The sequence below is a fragment of the Branchiostoma belcheri genome, unplaced genomic scaffold, assembly GCF_001625305.1.
Source record: "Branchiostoma belcheri isolate BF01 breed outbred unplaced genomic scaffold, Haploidv18h27 scaffold17, whole genome shotgun sequence".
Taxonomy (NCBI): Eukaryota; Metazoa; Chordata; class Leptocardii; order Amphioxiformes; family Branchiostomatidae; genus Branchiostoma; species Branchiostoma belcheri.
Window position 1 is genome coordinate 3,415,655 of NW_017803157.1, and position 1,959 is coordinate 3,417,613.

General features: G+C 42.7%; 1 protein-coding gene across 1 annotated transcript in view; it reads right to left on the reverse strand.

The window, feature by feature from the left end:
- The window catches only part of LOC109466639 (V-type proton ATPase 21 kDa proteolipid subunit-like), a 3,074-nt gene extending 1,115 nt beyond the window's left edge, over positions 1-1,959 (reverse strand). The window contains exons 1-3 of the mRNA XM_019764370.1: positions 1,791-1,959; positions 886-1,001; positions 278-463 (exon numbers count right to left, since the gene is read on the reverse strand). Coding sequence (XP_019619929.1) covers positions 278-463; positions 886-1,001; positions 1,791-1,885 — 397 coding nt within the window. The 5' untranslated portion in view covers positions 1,886-1,959. The remainder of the gene's footprint in view (positions 1-277; positions 464-885; positions 1,002-1,790) is intronic.

Sequence of the window (1,959 nt, forward strand, 5' to 3'; positions counted from 1 at the left end):
GAAGATTTAATAAATTTATTAAATCTTCAGACAGCTGGGTAGCCCATTTAGTTTTGTCAGATTGATTTTGTCAAAAAAGTTTTGCTCTGTCTACTCTACTGTACCCAGCTGTCTGAAGATTTAATAAATAGATAAATAAAACATGAATACAGCTAGCCTAACAAACTACTGCTCTGTTTACTCTAACTCAAACACATTCATACTAGTATACGGTGACTAGCCCCTCATGTCATACCACTTGCTACATAATTTAATCCAACGCCAAAGGGTATCCCACCTGCCATGAAGTTGGCCTTGCGGACCTCGTATCTGGCCATGTCTGCGTCGAAGGGTTCTATGATCTGCAGCATGACGATGGCCATGATGATGCCGTAGATGGCCACAGCCTCGCAGAAGATGATGCTGATCAAGTTCTTGGTCCGGATGCGGGGAGCCTTCACTCCTCCTCCTACAATGCTGCTTCCTGTGGGAAAATGTCAGGGATGTTATCAAAACATGCAACATCCTTCTTACATGAATAAGAATTTAGCATCTCTGATTACCTAAATTAACTTATTGATCAGTTGAACAGATGATGCTTTTGCGGTCGATCATTTTTCAGACCAGATCCACCACTTCTGTGAGGTCATGCAGATTACAGAGTAGAAAGATACACAGACTTTCTGCAACCTATGATCCACTGCTCACGGAGTCACAATTGTGTTATCTGTGTGGCGTCGGTGGATTGCTTATTCCTTAACAAAGACTGGAGTTGTACAGTCGGAAATTTGGGTGAGTCCAATTTTTTTTGTTGGCAATTACAGTTCAATCTTGTTTCATAATGACTTCTACCAACACAGATGAGCTTTCTCAAGATAAAGAAGAAGATATTTGTAATTTCCTGACCAGTGGTGAAGATCCCCCAGGCTGCTCCCACCACAGACAGTGAGATGGTCAGGCCCACGCCCAGGTTTGCCCACATGTAGGGCGACGTCTCTGTCAGGAACCAGCCAAAGTCAAACCTGCAACACACATGCAACAAATATGAATAAAGTAGTATCAAAACTGCAACATACTGTAATTACCTTCGTCAAGAAGGTTATGTTTTCCATAGTGTGCGTGTGTGTGTGTGTGTGTGCGTGTGCGTGTGTGTGTGTGATTTAGCACAATAACTCTAGAAGCTTTATTTTATTTAGATGGATTGGCATGAAACTTCGTAGGTGGGTAGGTCTTGATGAGGCCAGGAAATTATTAGATTTTGGGCCCCTGGTGGCTATCCTAGGTACTGCAGCAGAACTAACGGTTTTGATATCTCATGATCTCGTTGCAGATGCATGGGAAAATATTGTAACTCCGGAGAAAGAGGGAAAGACATAAAGGTTGACTCTGATTCCCGGGATCAAATCCGCACTGCATGGCAAACATCATAACCGCTAGGCCAAAAATTCCAGGGCCCATTTGGTTGGTGACACTTATACCTCGCTGTCTCAATGGGTCCTGGACCTTTTGGCCTAGCGGTTATGACATTCGGTTGTCAGGGGGTGGCAGTGACTCCCTTTACTAATGCGTAGGGATGGATTTCACAATTTTCAGAGTATAATGCACAATAACCAGAGAGCAAAATTTGTCATATCTAAACATTGTCTTGCTAAACATGGTCTCTTGGTGCTGGTTTACATTTTACACTTGATTCAGTTGAAAGTCAATTGTCTATCTAGGTACACAAGTATTTAACTCTTGGTGCCTTAAAATTTCTGAATTACATAAATTATTTTGTACCATGATTGTTCATATGTCAAACTCCAACTCACCTGTACCCTTGCCCTGATAGCGCATAGTACACTCCAACAAGCACCAGAATGAAGAAAACCGTCCCAGTATAACCGCCGTACAGGTATAAACTCATCCTGAACCTTTCTCAACGGACGATCCGACGAAAAAAACACCACGACCTGACCAACGACCAACACCTGAACACTG